This window comes from Centropristis striata, chromosome 14 (assembly GCF_030273125.1).
Source record: "Centropristis striata isolate RG_2023a ecotype Rhode Island chromosome 14, C.striata_1.0, whole genome shotgun sequence".
In the NCBI taxonomy this organism is placed as follows: domain Eukaryota; kingdom Metazoa; phylum Chordata; class Actinopteri; order Perciformes; family Serranidae; genus Centropristis; species Centropristis striata.
The window spans coordinates 31,344,460-31,362,557 of record NC_081530.1 but is presented as its reverse complement, the minus strand read 5'-3'; the positions used below and the strand labels follow the sequence as shown (position 1 = coordinate 31,362,557).

The 18,098-nt window shown below is 36.6% G+C and overlaps 1 protein-coding gene across 3 annotated transcripts in view; it reads left to right on the top strand.

Moving 5' to 3' along the window:
- fam131ba (family with sequence similarity 131 member Ba) overlaps window positions 1–18,098 on the top strand; it is a 92,428-nt gene that overhangs the window by 33,401 nt on the left and 40,929 nt on the right. For all 3 annotated transcript variants that reach the window (XM_059350418.1, XM_059350417.1, XM_059350419.1), the window contains exon 2: window positions 14,458–14,495. In XM_059350418.1, coding sequence (XP_059206401.1) covers window positions 14,458–14,495 — 38 coding nt within the window. The remainder of the gene's footprint in view (window positions 1–14,457; window positions 14,496–18,098) is intronic.

Below are 18,098 nucleotides of genomic sequence, written 5' to 3'. Positions count from 1 at the left end.
AAGTGGTCCAGAGTGTGACTGGTCATTAGGTCGCCTGATGCTGAGTGACAGTAATGACTGTGCAGCAGGCTGCGGCTCCTCCAGGTGCTGCAGGGAACTCTGGGTAAACGTCCATCAGACGGCAGCCAGTGATCGCTGATACTGCTGCTGCTACACTTATTATCCAACAGCTGTTGATGTTTCACAGGCTGCTGCTGCTGCTGCTGAGGGTGGCGGATTATTCCAGAAACTCTTTTGTTTTCTGATGTTTTGTTAAACACATTGTCAGATATGACCTTCATGCTTTATGCTGTATTTAATAAAATATGTGCACTCTTGTTTTTTTTTATTACTTCATTGCAGGTTATGACATTACGAATATTAACAGCTTCATCACATATTCAATTCATCCTGCCACATTTATGCATTTTTTTTACAAGAGGCAATGCCAAAAGAATAAATAAATAAGTAAATAAGATATTCATTTTTAATTGTTCGCTTATTCAATGAATTGTTTCATTAAGGAAAAGAAAGAGAAGAAGAAAAAGAAAAAACAAAAACTAAAAAAACACAGCAAAAAAAAAAACGGCGGGGGGGGGGGGGGGGGGGGGGGGGGGGGGAGTTCTAGTTTTCCACTCCATTTATTTCCATTACCATTTACTTATATTTCCATTACCATTTACTTATATTTCCATTACCATTTACTTAATTTGTAGGTGATTCTTTCCATTTCCTTAATCTCATCTACTGTTATAGATATTATTAAACATGTGCACTCTTGTTTTTTCTTTGCTAGTTAGTGACAAGTACATGCAACCTCAATAAAAAGGGTCTTTTATGACAAAACTGAACACATTTCTAAAAATAGAAGAGACTTCTGCTTGTTTTGCATTGCCAGCTGTTTCTCTACACATCTGCCCTTCCCTCCTGCTGCTTGTCCTTCTTTTCTTATCTTTGCAGCTTTTTTGCTTTATCTTATTTTCCCAGCAGCCCTTGCTGTTCCCTCCTCGACACACTCTCTGCCCCGTGGTTCTGGCCTTCGATCAGTGTCGTGGTTTTGTTGCTCTCCTTCAATATTTCCCCCTCTCTGGTTTCTTGAGAGCCTTCAGCCTCCCCTCTGTGTCTCTCTCACCCTCTCCTTCCTCCCCCGCGGCTTCGCCAGAGGTCTCCGGTGTGTGTGTGTGTGTGTGTGTGTGTGTGTGTGGACTTGTGTGTGTGTGTGAGAGGGTTTGTATGTGCCTCCATGCGTGTGGGTGTGTTGTGAGGAGTAAATGGCCTCCAGGATCCCCTGGGTCGCATCTCAAATGTACTCACAGAGAGCAGAGTCATGACTAAGGCTGCATGCCTTTCATTAACAGAGAGAGAGAGAGAGAGAGAGAGAGAGAGAGAGAGAGAGAGAGAGAGAGAGAGAGAGAGAGAGAGAGAAAGCATGTCTAACAAAGTTGAATAATTCAGCTGAACTCCTCCAGTAGAGCTGTTGTCCTTCACCTGGAGTTCTGGGTCAGGCCTGAAAATGTGTCATGAATTGTCTGTTTGTGTGTTTAAATGTGTTTAAATGTGTTTAAATGTGTGGTTGTAACTATCATCAGGTGTTTGGTAAATGACCAAATCTGAAATGAATCTGTTTCTAAAATCCAACATCACTTTTGATAAACTCTGACTACATCATTTTGGCTAACATGTAGGTTGAAAGGATTTACCTCTTTCTTCTCCTTCTTCGTCTGATGCTCTGTTAAATATCACCAGCCTGTCATTTTAAAGCTAAAATCAGTAAATGTGGTTTTTCCTTCCCTGCTGTACTTGTGGTTTTGCCATATAATGGTATTAATGATAACCAATTAATGCTTATAAACTTGTTAGAAGCCTGCTCGGTTGCAAACATTCAGTACAAAAATAACTTCCAACTTACTAATAGAATCATTATATTATATTCTTTGACATTTGTCCACAGCAATTAAGGACTTCCTGCATCACTTTGTTGGCAAATCACTGCAAAGCTTCCAGACTAATTCAACATATTTGCATGTCCAAAATGCTTTGAGGGTCCATTCACTCGTGTGTCTATAGAAAATAATTTGGACTGGATAATAACATCGTTATATTGATAAAAAGTTGATAACATGTCAATATTGTGTTTACAATTAGTGAACACTATACAGACACACAAGTAACCCCAAAAAAACAAACAGTTATTGATGTTAGGGGTGTAATGGTACATGTATTTGTCTTTTAGCACAGGATGTGCGGTTTGGTTTGGTACAAACAATTTTCTTTAAAATAGTCGAGTTTTGTCAATGCACCAGTTGTTGTTTATCAGCTGCAGCATTCTGGTTAGCTGAGCCTCATTAATCAGACAAATATTTGTGTTGAAATAAAGCATAATGGTCAAAGTGCTTGAGCCTCCTACAATGGGCCTTCACGTGTGCATTTCAGTCAAACCTGCACTATAGTGCGAGTTTCAGTTCAGGACTTTTCAACAGGTCAGAGTCTTGTAACGAAGCATTACTGTCATTTGTGATATTTTCTTTTGTTAATTAGGCTTCCTTAGTGACAATATACCAGTATTTAAGGGCCTTAACTGTTAGAGCAGGGGTCTCAAACTCAAATTACCTGGAGGCAGTATCAACATGACCAAAAAAAGACACAAAATGACCAAAAAAGACACAAAATTACTAAAACAACACAAAATCACCAAAAAAAAGACCCAAAATGACCAAAAATACACAGAATTACCAAAAAAGACACAAAATTATTTAAAAAAGACCCAAAATGACCAAAAAAGACCCAAAATGACAAAAAAAAGACCCAAAATGAAAAAAAAAAAAGACACAAAATTACAGAAAAAAAGACAAAAAATTACGAAAAACAGTAAATAAAGGGACCTTCCACACACAACACGGTAAAGTACCATTCATATAAAACTCACATTAAACTTTCATAAGGTGGGGGCCACAAAATATCGTCACGAGGGCCACAATTGGCCCGCGGGCCGCGAGTTTGAAAGCCCTGTGTTAGAGTAAGAACTATGGCAAACGAGTCACTGTTGCATGTTTATAAATGAAAACTAAACAGTGAACTTCATGTTGCCTTACAGCTCTAATGGAAGTTAAAACACTTACATGTTTGTGTGCTGATGGATTCTGTTATTGACGTCGCTGCTAACTGGCGACTGAAGACAGATCCTCTGCTCTGTGGTTCACTGGGACTGAAGCTGTTGCCGTTAACATTTTCTGTTATCAAATCCCGTCTGCAGCTTCACCCAGGAGGACTCCCCTGGAGGAAAATATCATAACTGAGTGGGCCAGCCTGGGGAAATTAACCTGGAATGAAAATGAAAAAAATATCAGTGCAGAGCAGCTTCACTGCTATCTGTGACTGCTGCGTCACCACAGACGACTCGGACTTCCTGACTTTTTATTTCATAGCACATGAAAGAAAATGATATAAATAATAACCAGATATGCAAGGGAGGTCAAACGCCAAATCACAGTAGCTCCTAGTGATAATTAAAATGGATCTACTTAATAACAAAACATAAAGTTAATGTCATTTAAAGATGCAGCAACAACCAAAAACACCAAACACATTAATTTAGTGTTTAATTTGAGTTAGGCAGTGGTGGAAAAAGTATTCAGATCTCTTACTTCAGTAAAAATACTAATACCACACTGTGGAAGTAAAAGTCCTGCATTGAAAATAATTAAAATAATTTTGTGTCTTTTTTTAAAATAATTTTGTGTCTTTTTTTGGTAATTCTGTGTCTTTTTTGTCAACTTGTGTCTTTTTTTGTAATTTTGTGTCTTTTTTAAATTTTTATTTTGTGTCTTTTTTGGTCATTTTGTGTCTTTTTTTAAAGTAATTTTGTGTCTTTTTTTGGTCAGTTTGTGTCTTTTTTTAAAGTAATTTTGTGTCTTTTTTTGTAATTTTGTGTCTTTTTTGGTCAGTTTGTGTCTTTTTTAAAGTAATTTTGTGTCTTTTTTTGGTCATTTTGTGTCTTTTTTGTCAATTTGTGTCTTTTTTCTGTCATTTTGTGTCTTTTTTTGGTAATTTTATGTCTTTTTTGGTCAGTTTGTATCTTTTTTTTAAGTAATTTTGTGTCTTTGTTTTGGTCATTTTGATACTGCCTCCAGCGGCCCCCAGGTAATTTGACTTTGAGACCCCTGAAGTTCAACATCACCAAACTGCATCTTCTGCGCTTGAACAGTGACAACGAGACGGCGCCCTCCCTCCACCTCCACCTCCACCTCCACCCTTCGTCTAGAAAGGATTTATTGATATTGATTTGGTTGGAAAGCTTAAGTCCCATTGAAGGAGCGTGAAGGCTGAGGTATTTTTAGGCTGTCGATGGGCAGCGCTCCCTCCAGCGGGGCGGGACCCGGCGGAGGGAGACGGATCAATGAGGGCGCCATTGACGAGCATGTCGAGCCATATGTTGAGAATACAATACATAAGAAATATCGGCTCTAAGTGCCAAGTAGACTGATAAGTGAGTCCAGGCTGCCTTATTGATTGTGGCTGTTAAATCCACTTCAATCAGCCTTTCATCAGCAGGGAGATGAAGGCGAGCTGGTGGGCTGAAGGAGGATTTTTACGCTTTGAACAATGAACCGTTCCACTGATGAGAAACTCCAGATTATTCCCCCTTGAAACAATCTGAGTGATATTCAACCACTTAAGCAATTTTCTACGCGAGCACCCTTATCTCGACTTCTGTTATTTGTAGCTGAAGTTGAACTAATTTCACAACACTTGACTTTGAGTATTCTAGTGTTTCCTCCCCAACAGGAGCAGAAGCAGCTATTTTATCTCACTTCTCAGCAGCAGATATATTAGAGATGTAGCTTATAATTTGTGTTAACACGGGGGAGGCCTCTCCTTTCATCACCACTTAAATCTAATATCCTTCAACATCCCAGACCTGGCTGACTCACGCAGGTCGTACCCCCCTGTGCCAAAGCATGGTGTGGGTAATTAATCTAATTTTAGCGCTGGCAGTGTTGTACTGGACCGTTTTATTTTCACTCGTCTAAATGATGCGACAAAAGATGGAGATGGTGATTCCAAGAGGAAACTCTGGTGATTGTTTATCGTCCATGTGAGAAGAAGACAGAGTGTGTTTACATGCTCACTGTGACTCATATCCTGTTTGTTCATATTCAGGATATTAATCATCACATGGAACACAAAGTCACAAACCAGCTGAGAGACTGAGACACATAGGAGAAACAATTAAACAATAAATGCATGTAGGGCTTAGACCAGGGGTCTCAAACTCAAATTACCTGGGGGCCGCTGGAGGCAGTATCAAAATGACCAAAAAAAGACACAAAATTACTAAAAAAAGACACAAAATGAGAGAAAAAAACTAAATTACTTAAAAAAGACACAAAATGACCAAAAAAAGACAACATTACTAAAAAAAGACACAAAATGACAGAAAAAAACTAAATTACTTAAAAAAGACACAAAATGACTCAAAAAAGACACAAAATGACTCAAAAAAGACACAAAATGAACAAAAAAAGACACAAAATGACAAAAAAAGACACAAAATGACCAAAAAAAGACAACATTACAAAAAAAAGACACAAAATGACCCAAAAAAGACAACATTACTAAAAAAAGACACAAAATGATCATAAAAAGGACACAAAATTACTAAAAAAGATACAAAATGAGAGAAAAAAACTAAATTACTTAAAAAAGACACAAAATGACAAAAAATACACAAAATGAACAAAAAAAGACAGCATTACTAAAAAAAGACACAAAATGACAGAAAAAAACTAAATTACTTAAAAAAGACACAAAATGACAAAAAATACACAAAATGAACAAAAAAAAAGACACAAAATGACAAAAAAAGACACAAAATGAACAAAAAAAGACAACATTACTAAAAAAAGACACAAAATGAGAGAAAAAAACTAAATTACTTAAAAAAGACACAAAATGACCAAAAAAGACACAAAATGACCAAAAAAAAGACACAAAATGACTCAAAAAACACTATTAGAAACATTATTAGAAAAAGACACAATTACCAAAATTACCAAAAAACAATTACCATGAATGCAGCATAAACGCTTGATGTTGCAATGTTAACCAAAATAGAAAAATAGTTCAGAAACATGCCCTGTGATTCTAAACTTCTCCAAAATGTACACATTTTCTCCTTGCCCATGGGATATATTTCCACCAAGTTTATTGAAAATCGGACGAGTAGGTTTTTCCTTAATCCAGACGACATAAACCATAAAAAATATTCAACAGGTCCATCAGTGATGGAGATAATCGTCTCTTATAGGCTATAATGCAGGTGTGTCTGAGATAGATGCTGATTACTGCTAAAAGGGAAAGCATAAAAGGTGCATGGGAGCTGAGAGCGAGACAGAAAATGAGCTAATGGGCGAGCAGTTAGAGCCTCTGGGGCGCCGGACCACCAGGTGAACCAGCAGCTGATGAATCACTGCAGCAGCTCGCCAGACAGACAGAGAGAGAGAGACAACAGAGCTGGTGGATGGTCAAGTTCCTGATCAGCGTCTGCACAAATCTCTAATGCCTCAAAAATGACTTTATTCTGCTTCTGATGGAACATGTCGAGTAATCAAACAGCCTCTTCTACACAACTTACACTTTCACTGCAAAATGTTGATTATAACTATAAAGAAGACGGTCAAAATCAGGCAGAAGAATAAAAAATGAAGATAATCTTACAAGAATTGGCCCTTATAGAACAAAAATTTGCTTTTTTAAGTTAATACACAAAGAAACTTTAAGTTTTTTGGGATAAGGCAAGCCATTTCTCCATTTTTGACTGTATATCATTAATCATACAATCTGTTTTTCTGACTTATATTCTTCTCTCGCATATTCAAGGATGCAAAATCTACAATAAAGACGAATCTTGGTTTCTGCAGCCAGGATTTGATGTTTCATGCAGGGTTTCTGCTTTATTCATTTAAATTATGCCCTCCACTACTCCAGAATAGGAGATTGTTGCAGTGACCACATCGCTCTCTCGCTGTCATGACAACCGTAACAGCGCGATCACCCTGTTAGCATCACTGGAGTTTCTGAGTGAGGTTTGACCATAGACTGTATATGGGTTAGACTGCCTGTTAGAGCTAATGGCTGCTAACATTACTGAAGAGAAAGAAGCACACCAGTCAGCCTCCACTTGTTTTCCCGGTGAATGAATTTACTAAGTGATACAGTAAGCAGTGTTAGACCTGCCTTCAAAATAAAAGCAAACTTGCAGATTTCAAAATAAGAGCACACAGATGTGTTAACAGAGTCCACCACATGATTTACAAGAAGATTGTCAAAATATGATGCCTGAGATAAAACATAGCACCCTTATTATTCCTTTACAATACAAATTCAATCAAATCAAATCAAATCAAATAGCCTTTATTGTCATTATATAGGCAGCTATACAACGGCATTGAAAGTGCCACTGCATAAGGTGCATAGTTATGACAATCATAACACAAAACAACATGATTAAACATTTAGAAATACCAAGCTAAAACAAGGACAGAAACAAGAACAAGGATGTGTGATGTAATAAATAAGTATAAAAATAAATGAAATTATAGATGAGGTAGATAGTATGTCTTGCACATATTAATTGTATTGCACATGTCCGTTTTATTGCACATTTTATCCTGCTAGTTCTGCTTTTCATTGAAATATGCAATGATTAAGATGGAATAGTGCCATTAGATTGTGTGAGAGGCACCAAATTTAGGCTTTTAGGGCAAAAATGTACTTTGTTCGGGTCCCCCCATCATAGTCTCAGAAAATCCTGTGGGAAACCCTGGTCCTAAAGCTTGTTTTGCAGTCGAGTGTCATTTTATATACATGCTCACACCATCCAGGGGACTAATAACCCTTTACCCCCGCTGCAAAAAAAACTCCTAGAGGAAACACTGTTCATGTGCAAACAGAAACAAGATTTGCCAAACACATAAACATACTCATTATTTTCCCCCTAACCTCCTGGACCGTACTTATGTAAGTAAAGCAGGCAGCCTCATTAAGTGATCTTCGGCTGCTTCCACTTCTGATTTTTCCTTCTTACTTTGAGAAACCAACCAGCGACCTCGGTCCGTTCTGCTGCCTGAGCCACCACTGACGCCGACTCATTATCTCTGCACCGCTAACACACACAGCACGCTAATCCTGGTGTCATTTTCTCCAGACTGAGTAGAATTACCCATCTGTCCACACCATCTATATTAAAAGTGCTGCTCAGTCATTGTGAGCCTGGTGACAGGAAAAGCACATTTGACAAAAGCATAAAACCCTGATTCCAGAAAAGTTTGGACGCTAAAAAAACACAATGCATGTAAAGTTTCCTTGTGTTTTTACTGTATTTAATTGGATTGATTTAGCATGTTTCTGCAACAAAACTGTCAATGTAGAATGTAATAAAATGCATATAAAGGATGCTACAAATAAAGGAACTAAACCCAAAAATATATCAACATATCTCCTTCTAAAATCACAGTGAAACTGTATTAAACAGTCATCTCATTTAGTTTGTCTGAATTTACTAAGCGATACAGTAAGCAGTGTTAGACCCACCTTTAAAATAAAAGCAGAGATGCAGATTTCAAAATAAGAGCACATGGATGTGTTAACAGAGTCCACCACGTGATTTACAAAAAGACTGTCAAAATATGATGCCTTAGAAAAAAACATAGAGGAACCCTTATTCTCCTTAAAAATAATTCAATCAAATCAAATATTGTCATTATATAGGCAACTATACAACGAAATTGAAAATGCCACTGCATAAGGTGCATAGTTAAGACAATCATAACACAAAACAACATAAGTAAAACATTCAAAAATACCAAGCTAAAACAAGGACAGAAACAAGGACGTGTGATGTAATAAATAAGTATAAAAATAAATAAATGACTACTGACAATGCTGTATTAAACTGGCATCTCATTTAGTTTGTCTGCAACAACTTCCACTGTTTACTTTGTGCAGCATTACACAGCAGCATGTGTGCAGCAGCAGCCAGCAAACAGCAAACAAGGAGCTGAAACAACATCCAATGTGGCATCAAAACTGAGAGAGAGGGAACGAGGGACAAGGACAAATGGAAATGACTGTCATAACTGAAAAATATTCATTTAAAATAATCAGATCTCTGCATTAAAACACTACTGATACAACAACTGTGGTATTAATTGTAGAGGGAATGAACTGAGTCATTTCTGAGAACAGTTTAGAAATTCTAGGAGACAAATTACTAATTATAAAGTCAATTAGCGGAGCTGTGTAGAAATGTTTTTTTATCTTTGATTTTTTTTTTTTGAAAAGTGGTTGGAAGCTCAAAATGCAAGAGAGATGTCTGTGTTTAATACAGTTTTATATGTGGATATTCTGGGTTTAGTTGCTTTATATGTGACGTCCTTTACATGCATTTTATTGGATCACACTTTCTGTTCTACATTGAACATTTTTTGCATAAACGTGCTAAATCAATTTAATTGTATACAGTACAAATACTAGGAAACTTTACATGCATTGTGTTTTTTTAACCTTTTACATGGCATCCAAAATTTTCTGGAATCAGGGTTGTGTTCTTTTGTCAAATTAGCTTTTTCCGTCATTAAGCTCACAATGACAAAATACAGCTGTGACAACATTTCATTGTTTCAGTGTTTGATACTACAGCTCATATACTGACAATTATCTTTAACTAACAGAATGCAAAGATCTATTTTCTAACTTTGAATGAAACACAAACTTTTAACTTACTGTCTCGTTAAAAACGGCTCGTCTCTTAGCACAAGAGGGAGAAATGTCACAAGTTGGATGAAATCCATGCTGCATACGCTGATTTAAGTCGACTTACAGAGATATTTTTTCTTATTTTAAATAAAGGTTAAAATAATATAAATATAAAGCTTCAAACAACATGACTAAAGCCTGGTTTCCAGTCAAATGTATCGCACATTTTAACCAAATTTCGACATGCAAACGATGCTTGTTTCCATCCACTTCTGATTATGAGTTCATTGAGATAAGCAGTAGATGGCAACAATTCTCCAGTTAGCAAACCATAAAACCATGACAGAAGAAAATGGCACAACAAGACGACTCAAACGATGAAAAACAACGTAGCAAACTGACTGTAAATATGATATTCTGTTTGTTTGACGTGTTAATGTGAGGAAGGTTTCATCAATCAGTGTGGAGCGCTGACGAGGCTGTTTGATCGGACGTTTTTGTCGTCTTTAAGCAAAGTAGAAGCTTTAGTGGTAATCACATCTTGTTGTTCCAAAGATATTTGCGATGTTATTGCCATCTTAGTCCATTTAACGCCACTGATATAATAAAACGATACAATATACAACCTAATAATGCAAGCACAGCATTTTTAAAGAGCATTTTACTTTTAGTTGTGTGTTTGTTTGAACCTCTGACACAGAAATAAATGTGTGAAATATATTCAAAATAAAAGCAAACATGTAGATTTCAAAATAACAGCACATGGATGTGTTAACAGAGTCCACCACATGATTTACAAGAAGACTGTCAAAATATGATGCCTTAGATAAAACATAGAGGAACCCTTATTTTCCTTTACAATAATTCAGTCAAATCAAATCACCTTTATTGTCATTATATAGGCAACTTTACAACGAAATTGAAAGTGCCACTGCATAAGGTGCATAGTTAAAACAAGCATAACACAAAACAAGTATAAAAATAAATAAATGACTACTGAAAATGGTACAAAATTATAGATGAGGTAGATAAGATAATGGCCTATGTCAAGTGTGTGACTTAAGCGGATTTATTATGCAAAGTCAAAATAAAATGTGACTTTTTTGAACATACCTTTGTGACTTAAGCAAGATATGGTAACACTTTATTTTGAAGGCGTCTACATAAGAGTGACATGAGCGTGTCATAAACCTGACATGGGATGTGTCATGAACATTAATGACACTTTGAAGTAACATTAATGCTCATGATACTTGTCATGTCATGCTTCTGACAGGCTTGTGTCACTCTTATGTAGACACCTTCAAAATAAAGTGTTACCATATCTTGCTTAAGTCACATGTACATGTACACACAGTGTTATTACTACGCCAATAGCCATCCTTTGTTACATCCTTTTTGAGTGAAATTATCAATAAATGTCATATGTTACAGTTTTGGTGAAGATTTTTGTGTTTCCTGCAAAACTTGAAAAATGAGTTAGGCGATTATTTTAACAGGGTGACGATATTCAAGTCTAATAACATTCAGAAAACCTTTTTTTATGGCATCATGTTGGCTAAACTGTTGGTGAAATTCTTCATGTAAACAAACAGGCAACAGGTGACATCGTACGATGTTATGACATGAACTCCATAACCTTTGTTGAGCTTGATGAGTCGATATTGTAATTACTGTGACAGTCTCAAGCTTCATGCACATCAATTTGTTCACCAAGTCTGCTGCTGTTGCACTTTGTCAGATTTTGCTTTTATACACTGTTTTTTTTTTTCACCTCAACAAAGCATTAAAATATATTCTGTGATATTTTAGCTTTTTCCAGTGTTTTTTTATGTGCAGATTATAAATTTATGATTATGAAGTTGAGAAAGACATGTCACTCTATACATATAAAAAAGAAAAGTTGGGTGAACTCAAAATTTCAAGGCAACAAAGTTGGACAATTAAACAAAATGTTTTAAGTTTTGTTTTTGAGTTTGCTCAAAATTTTTGTCAACTCAACTGTAAGTTGTACTAACTTATAATTTTATATTGTAATAACTTTTAATCCTTACTTCTGCTAACTTCTGCAGTGGGCTGAATTGGCACGATGAAATGTCAGCTAATGTTGCGACCACAATTTTGAGTTAGCTTTGATACGCTAATGGCTACTTTTGTAGCTGTAACAAGCAGCGCCGCTAGCATCAGTTAGCCGCTAGCTTTCGTTAATGACGGAATTTCACCGCTTTCCCGCATTTCACAACAAAGAAATAAGAGTTAGCAGAACTATTTTGAACCCCAACTTAAAGATATAAGTAACAACAACTCACCAACTTGTTTTTGAGCAGACAACTGGTTTCCTTTGTTGTGCTAACTTACATTATTGCCCTAAATGTCAGTAATTTATAATTCCAAGTTTTACCAACTTAAATCACTGTTTTAAGCCAAAAAATACAAGTTGGCTTTTTTGCAGTGTACATATTAAAAAGGACTAAAAACTTACTTTTCAAGCAAAACTTTTGGTTTTTCCCCCTTTGGATGGATTCTAGATCATGTTTCTTTCCATTTCTGACTGTTTTATATACTTTTTTTAAAAAATCCTTTTTTGAATTAGACTGTTATGATTTTAACCTGTAGAACTTTAAGATTTCCTTTTTTAATGTTAAGTGCATTATAAATAACATTTCTTATTATTATTATTAGTATTATACAGAGTGGTTTGACACTGTTAAAATAAAGACAATGTCAACAGAAAATAATGTGAAAAAAACAACTGCAAAAGCATTTATAATCAGGCTGAACTAGTGTTAACATGGACACCAAACACAATGATTTTCCAAGGTCACATTAATGATTTTGTGAATAACCTCGTTTTCTGTAAGAGTCAGACTGAAGGTCTTCCTGTGGTGGAAGTTAGTGTTCATTAAAACTCTCCAGGTTGTGTCTGGTCAGCGGCCCGGCTCCTGTTTTATTCCCTCTGAGTGATTAAAGTAGCGTTCCATTACTTATGATAATAACTGGCTAACGGAGTGGCTCACCCTTTCATCACCCTCGAATATTTCAGAGTCGTCTGTGGCCTCGGTGACTCACACTGGTGCTGCCCTCTGTGTGCCAGAGCTCGCCACGGATAATGAATCTAATTTTAGCTCGCCGTGTTTGTGAGAGAGAGAGAAATAGTGGACAGCGTTGTCATTTTCCCTCAGCGAGCATGTTGAAGGCTGCAGCAGTTTGACATACTGTTATCTCTCTCTCTCTTTCTGTCAATGTCTCTCTCTCTCTCTCTCTGTCAATGTCTCTCTCTCTTTCTGTCTTTCTGTCAGTGTCTCTCTCTCTCTCTCTCTGTCATTGTCTCTCTCTCTCTCTCTCTTTCTGTCAGTGTCTCTCTCTCTCTCTTTCTGTCAATGTCTCTCTCTCTCTCTTTCTGTCAATGTCTCTCTCTCTCTCTTTCTGTCAATGTCTCTCTCTCTCTCTTTCTGTCAATGTCTCTCTCTTTCTGTCAATGTCTCTCTCTCTCTCTCTCTGTCAGTGTCCCTCGCTCTCTCTCTCTCTCTCTCTTTCTGTCAATGTCTCTCTCTCTCTTTCTGTCAATGTCTCTCTCTCTCTCTCTCTTTCTGTCAGTGTCCCTCGCTCTCTCTCTCTCTCTCTCTCTCTTTCTGTCAATGTCTCTCTCTCTCTCTCTCTGTCAATGTCTCTCTCTCTTTCTGTCTTTCTGTCAGTGTCTCTCTCTCTCTCTCTGTCATTGTCTCTCTCTCTCTCTCTCTCTCTTTCTGTCAGTGTCTCTCTCTCTCTCTTTCTGTCAATGTCTCTCTCTCTCTCTTTCTGTCAATGTCTCTCTCTCTCTCTTTCTGTCAATGTCTCTCTCTCTCTCTTTCTGTCAATGTCTCTCTCTTTCTGTCAATGTCTCTCTCTCTCTCTCTCTGTCAGTGTCCCTCGCTCTCTCTCTCTCTCTCTCTTTCTGTCAATGTCTCTCTCTCTCTTTCTGTCAATGTCTCTCTCTCTCTTTCTGTCAATGTCTCTCTCTCTCTCTCTCTTTCTGTCAGTGTCCCTCGCTCTCTCTCTCTCTCTCTCTCTCTTTCTGTCAATGTCTCTCCCTCTCTTTCTGTCAGTGTCTCTCTCTCTCTCTGTCAGTGTCTCTCTCTCTCTCTCTCTTTCTGTCAGTGTCCCTCACTCTCTCTCTCTCTTTCTGTCAGTGTCCCTCGCTCTCTCTCTCTTTCTGTCAGTGTCCCTCACTCTCTCTCTCTCTTTCTGTCAGTGTCCCTCTCTCTCTCTCTCTTTCTGTCAGTGTCCCTCGCTCTCTCTCTCTTTCTGTCAGTGTCCCTCACTCTCTCTCTCTCTTTCTGTCAGTGTCCCTCTCTCTCTCTCTCTCTTTCTGTCAGTGTCTCACTCTCTCTCTCTCTTTCTGTCAGTGTCCCTCGCTCGCTCTCTCTCTCTGTCAGTTTCTCTCTCTCTCTTTCTGTCAGTGTCTCTCTCTCTCTCTGTCAGTTCTTCTCTCTCTCTTTCTGTCAGTCTCTCTCTCTCTCTGTCAGTCCCTCTCTCTCTCTCTCTCTCTCTCTCTCTCTGTCTCTCTCTCTCTCTCTCTCCTATCATGGCTGGTTGAGACAAAGCCTCTTGTGTATTCTGGTCTGATGTTAGTTTCTTCTCCCCTCAGTATCTCCTCCCTGCTCTGATACCTGTAGCTACTGAAGCAGCCGTCATAATGAAATTAACTCTAATTCATCTCTGTGTGTTTCTGTCTCTCTCCAGCAGTGGATGCGGTGCCGGTACAGAAAGATGGGGATCAGGTAAAATGCTATTATCTTCTTTCTTTTTTTTTCTTTCTTTTTTAATGCCTTCATCGTTTTCTGCACACCTCAATCTATTTTCCCATTTTGCTGAAAGCCGCTGTGACAGAATACAAAAGGCTCCAGCGCTGGTGTCCTCAGCTCTCCCCTTACATCTCAACAGTCTCCACACAGAAGTGGCGTGGTGTGTGTGTGTGTGTGTGTGTGTGTGTGTGTGTGTGTGTGTGTGTGTGTGAGTGTGTGTGTCGTTTCTTGTCTCCTCCAATTTTTTTTAGAGGTGAGAAAAAGAAGTGCTGTTACTCACCCAGAACTGCCTCCTGCTGTTAGTCGGCCAGGCCGCGATCTCAAGAAAGGTCACCCACATCTAAACACTGAGAAAGGATAAATGATTCACTTTGTGTGGACACTACTTTTTTTATTTTGTGTGTGTAGGTGTGTCTTTTGTCTTATATGTATTTGGACATTCATTCATTCATTACACATAACTGCTTATCCTAACTAGGGTTGGCTGGGTGAAAGGTCTCAGGGCCGATACAGAGAGACAAAAAAACCTTCATGGTCACATTTGCACCAACAACCAGTGGTGGAAGAAGTATTGGTAACACTTTACAATAACCATCATTTATAAATGGTAAACAGATAGTTTGTTAATGTTTAATCATCATTTATAAACCGTATATAGGCCATTTAGAATTGTAAATACATAATTTATTAATGTTTAACTAACTACATCATTTATAAATGGCATATAGATGGTATATTAATGTAAGATTATAGTTACTTTACCATTAACAAACAATTAAATTATAATTAATAGTTTATTAATAGTGTTAGTTGCACTCATTTTAACATTTTTAACACCATATTAAGTATATTAATGATTTTTGAAATGATTCATATAACTTTAAGAAATTGTTTTTTTAAGATTAAATATGTATAGCACTTTGTTAATGTTAATAATTGGTTTATAAACCATCTATAAACATTATTTAGTTGGTTATTGTAAAGTGTTACCGAAGTATTTAGATCCCTTACTTCAGTAAAAGTACTAATACCACCCTGAAATTCTCCACTGTAAGTAAAAGTCCTGCATTCAAAACTTACTTCAGTAAAAGTACAAAAGTATCAGCATCAACATGTACTCAAAAGTAAAAGTACTCGTTATGCAGAATGGACCCACTCAGACTGTTTTATATATTCTAAATATATTATTAGATTATTAATACTGATGCATTTATGTAAGCAGGTTTTGATTTCATAAAGGTAGAGCTCATTTTAACTGTGTAATATACTGTTTTGAGGTTTTATTACGAGGTTTTTTATGATAAATATCGACCTGGAAAGTAACTAAAGCTGGCAGCTGAATGTAGTGGAGTAAAAAGTACAATATTTTCCTCAAACTGTAGTGGAGTAGAAGTATGAAGTAACATAAAATGGAAATACTCCAGTAAAGTATGCAGGATGGACCCACTAAGATTGTTTTATATATTCCATATATATTATTAGATTACTGATGGATTCATGTTCATACTACTACATGCAACAACTTATTTAACCAATTTAACATGCTAAAATATACTTTCTCCAATGTGCAATATTTGTAAAATGCAAAGTACTTTAAGAAAAACAAACAAACAAACAAACAAACACAAAAATATATATTAATAATAAATGCCAAATAGCCTTTTACTACTGTCAATGTAGCTCATTTTAAGTATTTAATATACTTAATGTGGTTGAATTTATAAACATGCGTAATCGATTTAAATTGATCATGTTTTTATGTTAAATCTCAAAATGTAAAAATTAAATAAATATGGCAGCTAAATGTAGTAAAAAAGTGCAATATTTGCCCTTAAAATGTAGTGGGGTAGAAGTATAAAGGTTACAAACGGAAATGGAAATACTCAAGTAAAGTAAAAGTACCTCAAAATTGTACTTGAGTAAATGTACTTAGTTACATTCCACCAATGCCAACAACAAATAATCAAACACCTCGTCTGTATTAAGACAGTGTAAAGACTTTCGTTTTTGTCTGTGCACTCCAGCACATTGGAATATAACTGAATTTTATATATATATATATATATATATATATATATATATATATATATATATATATATATATATATATACACTACTGGTCAAAAGTTTTAGAACACACCAACTTTTCCAGAATTTAATTGAAAATTATGCAGTTTAATGTCTCAGTGTACTCTGAAATGAATGCACATTTGCAACATTTAAAATTCTTTATTGAGCATGATAGTGTTTTGAAAGTAAAAAAAAGATTCAAAATCACATTTTATGTTGGACTAAAGGACTAAAAAAAGACACAAAATGACAAAAAAAAGACACAAAATGACTTACAAAGACATGAAAATAATTCAAAAATGGACAAAATAGCCCAAGACTCCATAGAGTTAAGTTGTTAACCCATTTCTTGTTCCCTGAAAAAGGCCTACCGTACTTGTATAATTCTGAAATGTACATTATTTTTCAGTTTTGCTTAAGCTTACCTTTTTTTATTTACCTCTGGCAGTTCACCACTTACCTTTGTACCCTTTCAAGCTGTTCATTTGGAAAAATTGGGGTGTTCTAAAACTTTTGACCGGTAGTGTATATATATTATATTTTACTTATCAGTCTTGTACAAGTCTGTTTACAAGAACTGTTGCATATAAGTAGTAGAAAGCCTTCAGTGTCTCAGGAGGGATCAGTGTGAACTCTGATAAAGTGCCTCTCATAACATCACTTCAGTCAGCATCAGTTGAAGCTGCAGAACGTTTGAAAATGAAAACAATCTGTGGATGTGGAGTTAGAAAGAAATTAGGTTAGCAGAGGTCTGTAGCCCACTCCTTGTCTTCGCTTAAAGCTGTAAAACTGCAGTGAAAACATAACAGGAAATGGTTCTGCTGCACTGGTTTTATCCCTTTAAAAATAATAAACTGTCTCTCATTTAATTTGAGGGTTTAAGGACGATCAGACATTTTTTTATACTCAATTTTAGGACACTGCAGCAGGGCAGACGAGGCAGTCAAAGTATTTATGGCCAAACGTTCTTGACTGGTCTGACAGAGACTCACAAGGGACGTCTGTGAGTCGTAGACTTCAGACACTCACTGAAATATTAAATATGGTGGCGTGATGTCCTGCTGGCTGAGTGCTTTAAGGTGCAGGATTATCCTTAAAAAAAATGGACAGACTCTCAGTCGTCACCCAGCAGAGAGTGTGAGGTGTCTGTAGAGACTCTGCCTCTATTTTCTCTGTTCTTTACATTTAGCAGTATCTGGGCAGTCAGCAGAGAGAGTTTAAGTCCCACATGAGTGACTGAAGTTGTACATTCATTAGGGGTGTGCCATATCGTATCGTCCACGATAATATCGGAATATTTTTTTTATGGTTAAAAAAAATGCATATCATGATATTGGCAACGTTCCTACTTTTTGATGTCGTGGTTAAAGTTGTTTTAATCACAAAAAGCTACTTACTTCCTGTCGCTAAACACATGCAGCTTTCAAAATAAGAGCGCAGTGTGTTAAGAGAATCCACCACAGAATTTACAAGAAGACTGTCAAAATAAGATGCCTTAAATAAAACATA